The sequence below is a fragment of the Aspergillus stella-maris genome (genome assembly GCF_047715825.1).
Source record: "Aspergillus stella-maris strain CBS 113639 unplaced genomic scaffold BDV14scaffold_2, whole genome shotgun sequence".
NCBI classification, from domain to species: Eukaryota; Fungi; Ascomycota; class Eurotiomycetes; order Eurotiales; family Aspergillaceae; genus Aspergillus; species Aspergillus stella-maris.
The window spans coordinates 369,219-381,752 of NW_027396796.1; the positions used below are offsets into that span (position 1 = coordinate 369,219).

Below are 12,534 nucleotides of genomic sequence, written 5' to 3' on the forward strand. Positions count from 1 at the left end.
TCCCAATGATGTCATTATTTTTGGGCGGATATTGTTGCCTCAACCGGCGACATAAATCAGCAATCAAGAGAGCATTGGGTCCAACGCGACTGTCTGATATGTTGCGGGGTCTGTAATCGAGCTGTTGAACACTTCTTAGGATATCAATATCAGTATGAACATCACTGAATGGATAAGGCCAGCGCATAAGCCTAAACGATAAGAATAGGAAGTTAGGAACCATGAATTGCCGGGGAGTTTCTCCGTTGCATTCTTTGCTCGGCCCGCAGAAACGTTATTGGATCAGCCCCCGCGACAATTGGACGTCTGCATGAACCCTTCTCTCGATTCGAGCACCACCCTTTCCTTTGTTTTCAGATACCCTTGAGCATCGATGTCGCGGCCTTCATGACTCTGGCTCCGTCAAAGCGAGTCACTGTCCGGGTCTGGACCCTGGTTGACAGTTACAGTAAGCTCCTGCTCTCAATCCCTTTCTTATCTCCGCTTTGCCACAGAGATTATGACATGGACAACACAAATCGCGAAGAAAAGCTTGATGAGAAGCAATCGGCTGATTATTGACTTCTTAACACAGACTACGTTCCTTTCTGCAAGCAACGTTATTACTCGACAGCCCAAGCGTCAGATTTAACGCGGGCCACAAAGCGACGCGAGTTCCACGACTACTTCGTTACGCATCTCCCCTCCTCTTCCCTTCATCCCGACCCCAGAGGACCCCTCACCTCTTTCCATAAACTCCCTCGGTCGGAATCAGTGCCCCATACAGGAGAGTCGTCACACTCTCCAGCTTCGTACCAAGCACTGGTCGGCCGGGAGACCACGGTAGTTCGGATTCCGCTACGCAGCGCGAAGCATCACTTTGGAGCTGCAACGTCTCGAGGAACTCGCCCTTACAATGAGGACACATATCAGGCTGGCGTGATTGATATTCCCGCGTTTGCGAAGCGGCCCCCTTCATCCCTGACAATCAGAGGTCGTGCCGCGCGGGAGGTTGCTGCGGCCCGCGAAAATAGAGCTGCAGACAGCGCGAACGGCGATCCGCAGGTGTTTTACTTTGGCATATTTGACGGTCATGGCGGATCTGAATGCAGTACTTTCCTGCAGAACACCCTGCATGAGTACATCCAGGACACTGCCGCCGAATTCGAGCTGCAGTCCAGTCTGAACAAGCCGGGCGAGTTCCCCAGCATGGAAGAGCCTGAACCCTCCGACGACGAACTACCAGTTCGACAAGGCAGTAATGCAGAGCGGGTCCGGAGGTTAGAAAAATCCCTGGTACAAAGCTGGAGGAACCTTGTTGGTGGATACTTCAAGAGGTTCGTTCCGCCCAATTTCTCGCAGCTTCCCAAACATCCTGCAGAGGCCGAACCAAGGCCACCATTTCAGGATGACCAGGGTGTTACGATCGAGGAGATCCTTGAATACGCTTTTCTACGTGCAGACCTGGACTTTGTTTCTGCCCAAGCCGCGAGACGGGATGACGAATTGAGCAATACTTGCCGCCCACTTTATCAAGACGATATCCTCTACGGACCAGCCCGCTCTCAGTCACTGAAACTTGATGGGCTGCGGCGTTTCAAAGGTGGAAGCACAGCGAGTGCTGTATTGATATCGACACCAACACCCGCGCCTTTCTGGCATCCATCAAGTCCATCTAGCCTGCTCGTCTCACACGTTGGCGATACCAGAATTCTGCTTTGCTCGACTGCCACTGGGGAAGCTATTCCGCTTACCTCTAACCATCACCCTTCGTCGCCCATCGAGGCCCAGCGGTTACGGCGTTACGCGGCTACTTTCGTCACTGATTCTTTTGGCGAAGAACGTATCAGCGGGCTGGCCAACACTCGCGCTTTTGGCGATGTTCAGTCCAAACGAATTGGCGTGTCTGCAGAGCCCGAACTTCGCCGGTTCGAGATAGCTCCCGCAGAATACTCTTTTATGGTATTGATGTCAGATGGTATAAGCGAGTCGCTCAACGATCAAGAGGTCGTTGATGTTGTCAAAGAAGCCAAAACCCCAGACGAAGGCTCTCGACATGTTGTCAACTTTGCTACCGAAGTTACTAGGTCAGGGGACAATGCTACCTGCCTCGTTGTGCGTCTAGGTGGTTGGGAGCGACGACTAGAAGGGGGCCTAGGGAGTTTGGGAACAAAGGAGTCTCGCGAATATCGTCGACAGGAAGCTACAGATCCGCGCAGGTCACGGAGATGATGACTCAAAATATTGTATATATAACGAACATTAATTGTCTTCAACCGCATTCGCTACATCTCTTTTACAATGCATGAACTGTACATACAACCAGCATATGTTTTGTTCTACCACATTAAACCAATCAAGCAAACGAAATTTGTACAAACGCCTTATCCCAGTAGTAGTTCGAATGTAAAGATGTTAGCTGTGAGTTGTGTCAGGTTGGGACAAGAATGTTCGCTCCGCTAGCTGAGAGCCGCGTGCCCTCCCATGTGAACTCATCTCGAAGAATTCCACTTGCACCCCTTCTCTTCAGTCTCTTCTTTTTCTCTGATGATACTAGGAAGCGGATCCTGCCTTTCCCCCGCTAGAATTCTAGTGGTTGAAGTTTGTCGCTTCAAGTCTGCCTTATCGAGCTTATCGTCATCAAAAAGTGGCCGGACGAATTTCCGAAGGGGACGATCCTCAGGGTTCCGCTGACTACGGCACTAGCTAATTGAACAACATTTTAAACGGGCCCAGTGGTTATCTCCCTGACTGTCACTCTGTCAGAACTCTGTCAAAGACTACTTATCTAGTCGACCTTTTCAGTATCGCGCACATTTCTGTCTCACGACCCCCTCTCGCCTCGTGGTCCTGATCTGCTTATCGAGCGAGCGCGTCTCCAGAGCGGGCGAACCAAATCGGTGGTACGTGTTGAAGTTCGAGGTCCCCAAGCTGACGTCTGGCAATCAATAAAGCCAGCTGTGCTTTTTTACAACCCAGGCATCTCCAGAAGAAGCAATCCCTGATAGCTAACGCGCAACTCTCGTTTCAGCTTCCGAAGGAATCTAATCTCCACCGTTTCTGAATAATCTGTCCCCGTCGCGAATCGGCCGCGGTGGAAATCCTCGGATAAGAGGTTTCTCCCTTTTTACCACGCCATCGTTGTCGCCTCGTACACCCCTATCCTCGAACAGCTTTCCGTCTCCATCCGACTATACAGCCCTTCATTTCTCTCTCACCTACCTAAAATATGAGCGCCCGAACAAGAAGGCAAAAGGCCGCGCTGGCTGCCCAGCCCGAAGGAAGCGAAGATGTATCTCCAATCAGTAACGGCACGACACAGAAGGCTCAAGAACAGAGCAGGTCAGCTACACCAATGGACGAGGATGATGATGGAGTGAAGGAGAATGTCTACCTGTTTGCCCCTAACATCATTGGTAAGTAGCCTCTTTTTTGTCCCTTCGTTGCCCTCCTCGCTAATGCTTCGGCGTGCAATAGGTTATGCTCGAGTTGTTCTGGCGATTGCGTCGCTCTACTATATGCCTCTTCACCCCCGAACATGCTCTATTTTATACAGCGTTTCCTGCTTATTGGATGCATTGGACGGATATGCGGCGCGTTATTACAACCAATCCACCACCTTCGGCGCGGTGCTCGACATGGTGACCGATCGTTGCACAACTGCCTGTCTCCTCGTCTTCTTGAGCTCTGCCTGGCCGCGATGGGCGCTAATTTTCCAATCCCTGATTGCCTTGGACATGGCTAGTCACTACATGCACATGTATGCGACTCTCAGCATGGGCGGTGCCAACCAGAGCCACAAGAAGATCGATTCTTCGCGCAGCTGGGTTCTCTACCTCTACTACAACAGCAGAGTATGTTTGAACACTATACTTGAATATCGTAACTGAGAGCTACGCTGACGACTTCCACAATAGACCGTTCTTTTCATCTGCTGCGCTCTCAACGAGCTTTTCTTCATCGGCCTTTACCTCCTTTCTTTCTCTTCGCCAACCCTGTCGCCTTCCCTGCTCTTGCCTCCTCAGGGTGTTACCGTTGGCGGAATGCCCGCGCCTCCTGAGTCGACCAGCGTCGTCGCTAGCCCCTGGAGTGCTGGAGCTTTGGAATTGGCCAGAGCCAACAAGATTGACAGCTTCTGGCCCTGGGTCATTACTGCGGTCTCCTTCCCGGTTATGGCGTTCAAGCAATTCGTTAACGTCGTTCAGCTGGTGAAGGCTTCCAACTGGCTCGTCGAAGGCGACCTGATCAGCCGACGCAAGGCTCGCAAGGCACGCAACAACTAGGCTGTCAATAGGGCACGATCTCCGGTCGTTGATTTTCGAAAATACTGTCATGTTAATATAGTAACGCTCGAAATCAACCATCGGACCCCTGGATATCAGCTATCAAACTCGACGGCCTCCTATATTGCATAGGTTTGGTGCTACAAATCTCCGGCGCTCACAACCATGAACTTTGCAATATTTGAATTATCTTTCGCGGTGAACCCCTGGGCCATGCGGCTCAAATACGGGACTGATAGATCGGTCTGGGCATACGGATTTGGGAGGAATTTGTGGGATTGGGCGTGTATATCTGTCATCAACAGGCTTGTGGACCGAGAACTACTTGAGCGATGGTCTATGGTTTTGCTTTTGCTTTCTTCTTTTTGCCCTTTTATCTCTTCTATTTTCTCTTTCACTTCTTGTTGTTAATTGTTCCTTTACTCTTGATTGTCTAGTGATTTTAATGTGTTTTCTTTGGCTCAGCTGGAGTATATGGCCCAATTGGGGAGACCGGATTACCGTACATAGCCGCTCTCCGGTGTCGGCGTGGGGAAGACCGCAAATCCACCCCGCCAACTCTTAAAACATCGGAGTCTCCTAATCTTACCACTCATTCCTGTCCTAGGTCCTGTTATCTGTTTTATTTGCTATACCCTCGAAAGCGCGTCGTCAAAATGCCCTCCTTCAATATTGTTGTCTTCGGTGGTGACCACTGTGGTCCTGAGGTGAGCTTTATCTACAAATGCTGCGATGGCGGGGGAGCTAACAAGCTATACTCTAGGTGACTGCTGAGGCTGTCAAGGTGAGCTACTGAATTGCTATGGACAAAGGATTTGAATTCCGACAGCTCAATACTAATACTGAGCTAGATCCTCCGTGTCATTGAGAAGAGCCGCGATGACCTCACCTTCAACCTCCAGGACCATCTGCTCGGTGGTGTAAGCAATGCCCCTAATATTCCTTGAGAACTCCTCGCTGCAATACAAGACAATGATTAACCGACTATCTAGGGTTCAATTGATGCAACAGGCTCTCCTCTCACTGACGAAGCTCTCGACGCCGCAAAGAACGCTGATGCCGTCTTCCTTGGTGCGATCGGTGGCCCGGTAGGTGACTTCACAAAGCCCGCGGCCCCAACATGAAGAGCTCAAACTAATCGAATGCCTTTGGCGAGAAATAGAAATGGGGAACCGGCGCCGTCCGCCCCGAACAAGGAATCCTCAAGCTCCGCAAAGAAATGGGCACCTTCGCCAACCTCCGCCCCTGCAACTTCGCCGCCCCCTCCCTCGTTGAATCCTCCCCCCTCCGCTCTGAAGTCTGCCGCGGCGTCGACTTCAACATCATCCGTGAACTGACAGGCGGTATTTACTTCGGCGAGCGCAAGGAAGACGACGGCAGCGGTTTCGCCCTCGACACAGAACCCTACTCGCGCGCTGAGATCGAGCGCATCACCCGTCTAGGCGCCCACCTCGCCCTGCAGCACAACCCCCCCCTCCCCGTCTGGAGTTTGGACAAGGCCAATGTCCTCGCTACTAGTCGCCTGTGGCGCAAGACCGTCACAGAGGTCATGGCCAACGAGTTCCCGCAGCTGAAGATCGAGCACCAGCTTATTGACTCGGCTGCTATGATTATGGTTAAGAACCCGCGCCAGCTGAACGGTATCGTTATTACCAGCAATCTCTTCGGTGATATCATCTCGGACGAGGCTAGTGTTATTCCTGGTTCTTTGGGTCTTCTGCCCTCTGCTAGTCTCAGCAGCATTCCTGATGGCAAGGGCAAGGTTAACGGTATCTACGAGCCTATCCACGGTATGTATCTCCTCTACTCTTTATATAACATCCTTTCGCATACTGACGTGCTTTCAAGGTTCCGCCCCCGATATCTCCGGAAAGGGCATCGTCAACCCCGTCGCCGCTATTCTCTCCGTCGGCCTGATGATGCAGTACTCCTTCGCTCTCTTCGACGAGGCCCGCGCCATCCAGACGGCCGTCAGCAACGTTATTGAGTCTGGCGTTCGCACTGGTGACATTGGCGGCAAGGCTTCTACCAAGGAAGTTGGTGATGCTATTGCCGCTGAGTTGGAGAAGCTTCTGAAGAAATAAGTGGCTGTCGAGGTTGGGACAGCAGGGTCATAAACAAAAGTCCAGATAAATATGGCGTTATGCCAAATGAGATACGAACTATTTGAATAGAATGAATTGAGTGATTACGGTCAAGGATCCGATTATGCTTTCAGGTATTATTAACAGATATAGACTGCTAACGGGTATCTTAAACTGACGCGCCGACGATCACCCTGTCTTCCTTCCCGCGCGAACCGCCCATAATGCGAGTATGCCCCCAGATGATGAAAGAACCGTAACTCCTAGAGTGTATGGTATAAAGCATTTTTTCCATAATGAGTGCGTTGCTCATCGAATCACCGGATCTCCCATCCAATCCGGCTCCTCTAGCCCGGTCACTTTACCTCTGTCACCATCTCCGTGACCATCACGTCCATCTTCGTCATGGGCACCGCGAGACCTCCGCGCGCTATGCCTGCGGACTCGGCCGTCCGCGGATGCAGAAGGGGCATTGCCAATTCGTCGACGGTCATCGTCTCTAGCGAAGACCTGGAATCCACGAACGTGAGTGTCCTTTCCGTTCTGATGGTTCTCCATTACGCGCATCTGGATGACCATGGCCTTCAATACGCTCCCAGCATACGGATCGTCATCGTCCTCCTCATCGTCGTCATCATCATCATCGTCTTCACGGCCATCGGTGTGATCATCTTCGTCGTAGTGACCTTGTCCTTGATCCTCAAGTTCAGAGAGCAACGAGTCATCCGCAAATACAGTACCTGCAGACTTACCCTTACCCTTGTTTCTCTTACCCAAGGGCCGAACTGATTTCCTTGCTCGTCTTCGTCTGCGCCTCTTGCGCACCCACCCACCGTTCTGCCCGCCAACGCTCTCAAGCGGGACATCTACCCACCCGCAAGGGCCCTCGCCTTCCCAGGTCGCGAACTCAACTAGATCATTCCCGCCCATCCCAGCTAGGAACATCATCTTCGTAGGCGTGTAACTCTCATCGAGGCTGAAGTCAAGGTATACCCTTATTTTGACGACAGCGACAAGTTTGAAGAAGTGTAGCGTGAGTGTATGCGGTTGCGGCCCGTCAGACTGCCAATACTGTGTATGATCTGGACTTCGGAGCGCGGCAACACCGCAGCCTGGTTTATGCGTCGAGACGGTCCACGATGCGAGGGAGGATATCTCGCGAAGATCGTTGGGTAGCGGTGTCGGTGATTTATCTAAAGCAAGTAAACCAGTTAGCAAGATGCACATAGACTTCAAAAAGAAAGCAAACATACCTCGATCATGCATCATCTCATCCTCATCACCCTCCACCCCCTCCTCATCAATATCCCCCTCAACCATCTCCCCCATCTCATCCTCCGATATCCCAACCTCGTCCCCCTCCGGATCAAGATCAACACCACCCTGCATCTCAACCCCATTCAACCCCTCATCATCGCCGTCCTCATCCTCAAATTGGCTATCCTCATCATACTCCTCTTCCTCCTCCTCATCCCCAAGATCAACCATCGACTCCCTTCCCTGCGGCCTTCCCGCTACACCGCGTCCAAAAAGCGAGAAAAGGGCCGCTTGCGCCGCAGCCGCGCGCCGCACCGGCTCCGGTGGTCCCCCGGCTACATCGCCTGTTGACGGATCGATTGGGGCGCCCGGTGACGGGTGGAGCTGTGGGAAGGGAGGTACACCACGGGGACTAGGTGTCTGGAACTGGGATTGCGCGGGGATAGGCGGTAGGCGTTGGCGATGTTGCGGGTGTTGTGGTGGGGAGTCGGAGTCTGGAGGTGCGGTGGGGTGTCGGCGGAGGAGATGGCGAGGCATTTTGTCGACTCGATTGGTTTTGGAGGAATTTATCTGGAACTATGGGTGTTTCATTGTATTTTTTTTAAATCGGCGGGAGAGCTTGTAGGTCGTTTGTTTAGTGGTGGGTGAGGGGACGTGTTGTTTGTGTTTTGATAGAGCTCTTTCTTGCGGTGGAATTCCGCGTCACGTGTGCGCGATCTATACTCTGGGGTAGACTCATCGGAGTTAAGACGGAAGGAAGAACGTGCAAGTCGAATGGATAACATTGCAAATAAGGATATGATACAATATCGTAATAGTGTCTGAGGAATAATAAAACAACCTAGCGCCGTGCTGGTAGCAACAGAAGGCCCCGCAGAGCATATATTTACATCCTACTCCTTGATGTCCACGTACCCAAGCTTTTGTCCCATCTTGATGCGCTGACCCTTTTCAATTGTCCAGTTCATGCCACCTTCCCGCTTTCCCTCTTCCCAACCAGCGTCAAACGACTTGCGAGTGCCCACGGGAGCTTCGAAGACAAGGACGATAGAACTGCCGAGCTGGAAACCACCCATCTCTTCTCCGCGCTGCAGAGAGTGTCCGCCAAGTGTTTGACTGGCGTGCAGATAGGTGGCTTCGGCAAACCCTGGATATTGTTCACCGCGCTCAGCGGCTTCTGCTGCAGCTTTATCCGCCGCGGTGTCGGTCAATAAGCTGTTGGTACGAAGCTCGGAGTCGAAGTTGATCTTGATGGAACCCACGTTTGTGGCGCCCACAGGAGTATAGCTGAAGAATCCCCAGCGCCACCGTCCCAAGAGCACAACACGCTCGTTTAGTGTGAAAAGGCCTGGCAGGTGACGTTGCAAGTATGGCGATACAGAGAATAGCTCGCCAGCAAAGTGTCGACGGCTTTCAACAACCCAGGGAACGGGGGAATGGAATCGATGATAATCACCGGGAGCGAGGTAGATGACGACATAGTAGAGAGCGTTGTTAGACGTGGGCTTCGGCGCATACCAAGGGGTGCCGTCACCACGCGCAAGATCCTCTCGAACCTGGACTTCGGATGTTACCTGGGACTGTGTAGATGCGTCTTTAGAGGATGATCGCTTTCTAAGCCCAGCTTGCTCTCCGGAGAACAGGGACGGCAAAGTGTAAGAAATCCCATTCATTTGAGCAAAATCCTCATCTGCCGACATGTTGGAAGCATCTTTCTGGGAGGGCTCATTCTGATGGTCCATGAACTTCTTGGAGTGATCCGCCTGGGTCGGAGTAGCAGAACCTAAGAGAGCGTCTAGGCTGTATGTTACGCCCTTGACCTGCTCAACTTCTCCTCGTTCGATGAGACCAAACTGAAGAATACGCCCATCAGAGGGTGCTAGAACGGCATGCGGATCTGGGTCCAAAGGTCGGACACCAGGCTTCAGTTGGCGATAGAAGAAAGCTGCCAGATTCGGGTAAACATGAAGATCGGGTTCTGCCACTTCATCCAAATTCGCGCCAAAGACCCATGAATATAGCTTGAAACCAGGCACACGAAGATAGTAAGGAAGCTCGATTTCGTTGAAGCGACCCCATAGTCGAGACATTGCCTTCAGCGGTAGGGTTGACATAATCTGAACTTGCCATGGCCCGCTAGGTCGAATTTTGGGACGCGAAGGAGGTTTTGAGAAGTCAAAGGTCTCTGGCGAAGCCTCCAGTTCTCTTTGATGCCGGAGTCGCTCATTTCGCCGGGACTTGTAATAATGGAGTACACCGAGAAGACCGATTCCCAGACCAACCGGAATGGGATACCATTCTACCTTGGTATTTCGCAAGGCGAAGCGCAACCGGGATCCGAACGAGCTTTTGGGTGAAGAATTCTGATTTTGATTTTGGTTGTTGTAACTAGGCCGCGACTTGGAGAAGAACCGGACACCGGCCCTGAGCCGCTCAGGAGGGCCGAAAGCCACCATATCTGACGACACAATGCTATCTCTCGAAAAGCGAGTGAAGCTGCGACGAAGCGGTGCGGAATAGGTAGAAAGGCACGAGGCCATAATGTAAGAGCTAAACCATGAATATCATCCCGGGAGGGACAGATAACAGGCAACGGCACTCCGTGATAGGGAAAGTGAAACTCTCATGTGAAGATGCGATGCCGTCGGAGCTATGAGAGAAACACACCGCCCGGCAGAATGTGCTGATAGCGATTGTCACCTTCCTCCACCCGCGCCCTCTTCTCCGCTTCTCCAACCTCCTCGAGATTCTAAATACATGCATATTATTCATTATCTATTCATTTATTAGCCCAAGGCTTATTGCTTCTTTCTGCGGACTGGGCTTCCCGGTTTCTCGCTCAATGATTGACTCCTGAACCATTGCGCCAGACTCTTGGAAAGGCCACCGTTATCGCATCAATAGAGCCTCGAGCTCCGGACTTGCGCTTACCTGGCCTTTCGCTGTCTCACACCTTTCTCAAATTCTGCTTCCCGCATATTCTACTTGAACGATGGCTTCCTCTTCTACGTCCGTAGAGGACGGAAGCAAGAATGGAGGCTTTATCCTCCATGTGTTGTGCCCGTCCCTATCCCCTCCGAATCGCTTCACCTTCGACGACCTTTCCCTCTCCGATACCGTCGCGGACCTTAAATCTCGCATATCGAAAACAGTACCCTCCCAGCCTACACCAAGCAGCCAAAAGCTACTATACCTCGGCAAGATCCTTTCTCAAGATGATGTGACGATGCAGTCGCTCTTTGAGCCTTTGACTGTAAGTGCAACAGTATTCCTGTTTGTATACAGGACTGACAAGATGGGTTTCTAGGGCTCTGAATTCTCCGTGCACCTTGTGCTTCCACCCTCCGTCTCCCAAGCTACAAATTGCGTTAAAGCCACCGCAGCTGCCCCTGCTTCTTCCCCTTCTCTCCAACCGAATCATTCACGCAGCCATGGAGGACACGAGCCGCAAGTGAGGTACCGCTCACCTAATCCACTACGGCGGGATGAAATAGCGCAATCTTTACACGAAAACGCTCGGCTTCGTCTCGGTGAGATGCAGCATATGCAGCGTGTACAGCAAAGGACGACATTCTGGACGCCACAACAGCATTCTAACCGGTTGTCGTACACTCCGGGCGAAACAAGCGCAGGCGTTCCGACTACAGCTCCCTTTGCGCCTCTCACGGAATTTGGAGAAGGCATTCAACTTCCTGAAGATGTCCAGGCACGACTGCGTCTATTGAAACAGTATATTGGCTTGGCGGAAGAACAATTGAATTGCGGGATCGCTCCCACGATAGATCACATAATCCAGCTGCGCACGCACCTCTTCAAGATACTCGATGAGCAGCTTAGACGGCCTCTGCCCGAGCGTGGTGAATATATCGAGCCGTTGATCACCCGCGTCTTTGACATCTCGTCGCGTGCCGATGAGCTTCGTCGGGCTCGTTTGCTACCAATTCACAGTGGCTCCTCACTCGGACCGACAGCACCGCTGTACTTGATCTCGGCGCCCAGCTACCAAGGGCTTATCCGTGGTCCCTCATCCGCGATGGATACGATTCGGTCATTCGGTACAGTCCCAGCCGGGACCCCATCTATTGTCGAAAACCCGCCAGTCAATGCACAGCCGAATGCGGAGGCAGCAGTTATGGAAAATATAGTCCGTCAAGCCGTACTGCAACAACAGCCTGCAGCTGATGGCCAGTTTGGTTTGGGAAGAAACCTAAGACGGTTATGGCTTTTCATGAGACTTTACTTCTTCTGCCATATGTTTAGCATGCCAGGAACAAACACGCGGCTGATTTACGTGACCCTAGCTGTGCTTGCAGCATTTCTTTCAGAGACTACTGTTCCGCGGCGAATGTACGAGATGATCCTTGCTCCTGTCCAGCGACATCTTGAAGGTCTGGTACACTTCACACCGGAAGAGCCACGGCCGCAGGGTGCAGAAGGAGCAAATGACGGAGCCACTGCAAATGAGCAAGCCGCAGTCCATGGCCAAGCAGCCCCAGCTCGAGCCGGTGGGATATACCGCAATCTGCGACGAGTGGAACGATCAGCAGCCCTATTCATTGCCAGTTTAGTACCAGGCGTGGGCGAGAGACACATTGAAGTCCGCAACGCGGCGGAGGCTGCGCGAAATGCAGAATTAGCAAGACAAGAGGAAGAACGACGTCAACAAGCAGAGGAAGCAGCAGCAGAGACGGCTACCGAAGAGCAACCAAACGATGCAGACAGCGCACCCAGTGAATCAGCTCAAGCCAACACAGGAGCAGAAGCTCCCAACCTACCCCAACCAGCGATACCCCAGGAAGTAAACTAACTTTCAAAACCCTTTTCTTGACTCGGCGTTACTGGCAATTAGCATAGGCATCGTTACTGGGTCGGACATACGGAGTACTATGTAACTACTACTGATGACTTTTCAAGCTTCAAGAACCATGAGC

At 52.1% G+C, this 12,534-nt stretch overlaps 6 protein-coding genes across 6 annotated transcripts; 4 read left to right on the plus strand and 2 right to left on the minus strand.

Annotated features, from left to right (window-relative positions):
- Positions 1–290: 290 nt before the first annotated feature.
- Positions 291–2,341, plus strand: ptcA (type 2C protein phosphatase PTC6). The gene is made up of 2 exons (XM_073766970.1): positions 291–448; positions 575–2,341. Exons 1-2 carry the CDS (start codon positions 388–390, stop codon positions 2,209–2,211), a joined length of 1,698 nt encoding a protein of 565 aa, XP_073633308.1. The 5' UTR covers positions 291–387; the 3' UTR covers positions 2,212–2,341.
- A 600-nt stretch (positions 2,342–2,941) lies between these two features.
- BDV14DRAFT_42285 (CDP-diacylglycerol--inositol 3-phosphatidyltransferase) lies at positions 2,942–4,345 on the plus strand. The gene is made up of 3 exons (XM_073776735.1): positions 2,942–3,395; positions 3,457–3,833; positions 3,897–4,345. The coding sequence occupies exons 1-3, from the start codon at positions 3,209–3,211 to the stop codon at positions 4,260–4,262; spliced, it is 930 nt and encodes a 309-aa protein (XP_073633309.1). The 5' UTR covers positions 2,942–3,208; the 3' UTR covers positions 4,263–4,345.
- Positions 4,346–4,631: 286 nt separating this feature from the next.
- leu2A (3-isopropylmalate dehydrogenase LEU2) lies at positions 4,632–6,466 on the plus strand. Its single transcript, XM_073776734.1, has 6 exons — positions 4,632–4,969; positions 5,026–5,046; positions 5,114–5,182; positions 5,255–5,350; positions 5,425–6,052; positions 6,111–6,466. The coding sequence occupies exons 1-6, from the start codon at positions 4,919–4,921 to the stop codon at positions 6,344–6,346; spliced, it is 1,101 nt and encodes a 366-aa protein (XP_073633310.1). The 5' UTR covers positions 4,632–4,918; the 3' UTR covers positions 6,347–6,466.
- A 189-nt stretch (positions 6,467–6,655) lies between these two features.
- Positions 6,656–8,140, minus strand: BDV14DRAFT_195043 (anaphase promoting complex subunit DOC1; the record flags this gene model as incomplete). The annotated part of the gene is made up of 2 exons (XM_073772086.1): positions 6,656–7,539; positions 7,600–8,140. The coding sequence occupies 2 exons, from the start codon at positions 8,138–8,140 to the stop codon at positions 6,656–6,658; spliced, it is 1,425 nt and encodes a 474-aa protein (XP_073633311.1).
- A 227-nt stretch (positions 8,141–8,367) lies between these two features.
- Positions 8,368–10,206, minus strand: BDV14DRAFT_163074 (phosphatidylserine decarboxylase 1). The gene has a single exon (XM_073766971.1). It carries the CDS (start codon positions 10,141–10,143, stop codon positions 8,497–8,499), a length of 1,647 nt encoding a protein of 548 aa, XP_073633312.1. The 5' UTR covers positions 10,144–10,206; the 3' UTR covers positions 8,368–8,496.
- Positions 10,207–10,347: 141 nt separating this feature from the next.
- BDV14DRAFT_42300 (uncharacterized protein) lies at positions 10,348–12,533 on the plus strand. Its single transcript, XM_073776736.1, has 2 exons — positions 10,348–10,856; positions 10,911–12,533. The coding sequence occupies exons 1-2, from the start codon at positions 10,596–10,598 to the stop codon at positions 12,408–12,410; spliced, it is 1,761 nt and encodes a 586-aa protein (XP_073633313.1). The 5' UTR covers positions 10,348–10,595; the 3' UTR covers positions 12,411–12,533.
- Position 12,534: the final 1 nt, after the last annotated feature.